The 257-nt window shown below is 62.3% G+C and overlaps 1 protein-coding gene across 1 annotated transcript in view; it reads left to right on the forward strand.

Annotated features, from left to right (window-relative positions):
* Positions 1-125: 125 nt before the first annotated feature.
* Positions 126-257, forward strand: part of LOC104470002 (nuclear factor NF-kappa-B p100 subunit-like) — a gene marked incomplete at both ends in the record, with an annotated part of 2,402 nt that continues 2,270 nt past the window's right edge. The window contains one exon of the mRNA XM_010084770.1: positions 126-204. Coding sequence (XP_010083072.1) covers positions 126-204 — 79 coding nt within the window. The remainder of the gene's footprint in view (positions 205-257) is intronic.

Consider the following 257-nt stretch of genomic DNA (forward strand, 5'->3'; position numbering starts at 1 on the left):
GGTATGTGCCAGACTGGCCCCACCTCAGGGTGGGCGATGGGGGTCTGTGCCTGCACCCCCCCGGAGTGCTTGGGGATTCCAGCCCCAACACACTTGTCACACTCGTCTTCTCTCCTGTCACCCAGTGCCTGGATGGGATCGACTACGAGGACTTCAACTTTGGGCCCCACATGATGGAGCAGAAGGAGCCCGTGATAGAGACAGGTAAGGGTCCCTCTGGCTGTGCCCTCCTGGGGTCTCCAGTTGCAGCAGCGGGG

Source organism: Pterocles gutturalis, unplaced genomic scaffold (genome assembly GCF_000699245.1).
Source record: "Pterocles gutturalis isolate BGI_N339 unplaced genomic scaffold, ASM69924v1 scaffold12420, whole genome shotgun sequence".
Taxonomy (NCBI): domain Eukaryota; kingdom Metazoa; phylum Chordata; class Aves; order Pterocliformes; family Pteroclidae; genus Pterocles; species Pterocles gutturalis.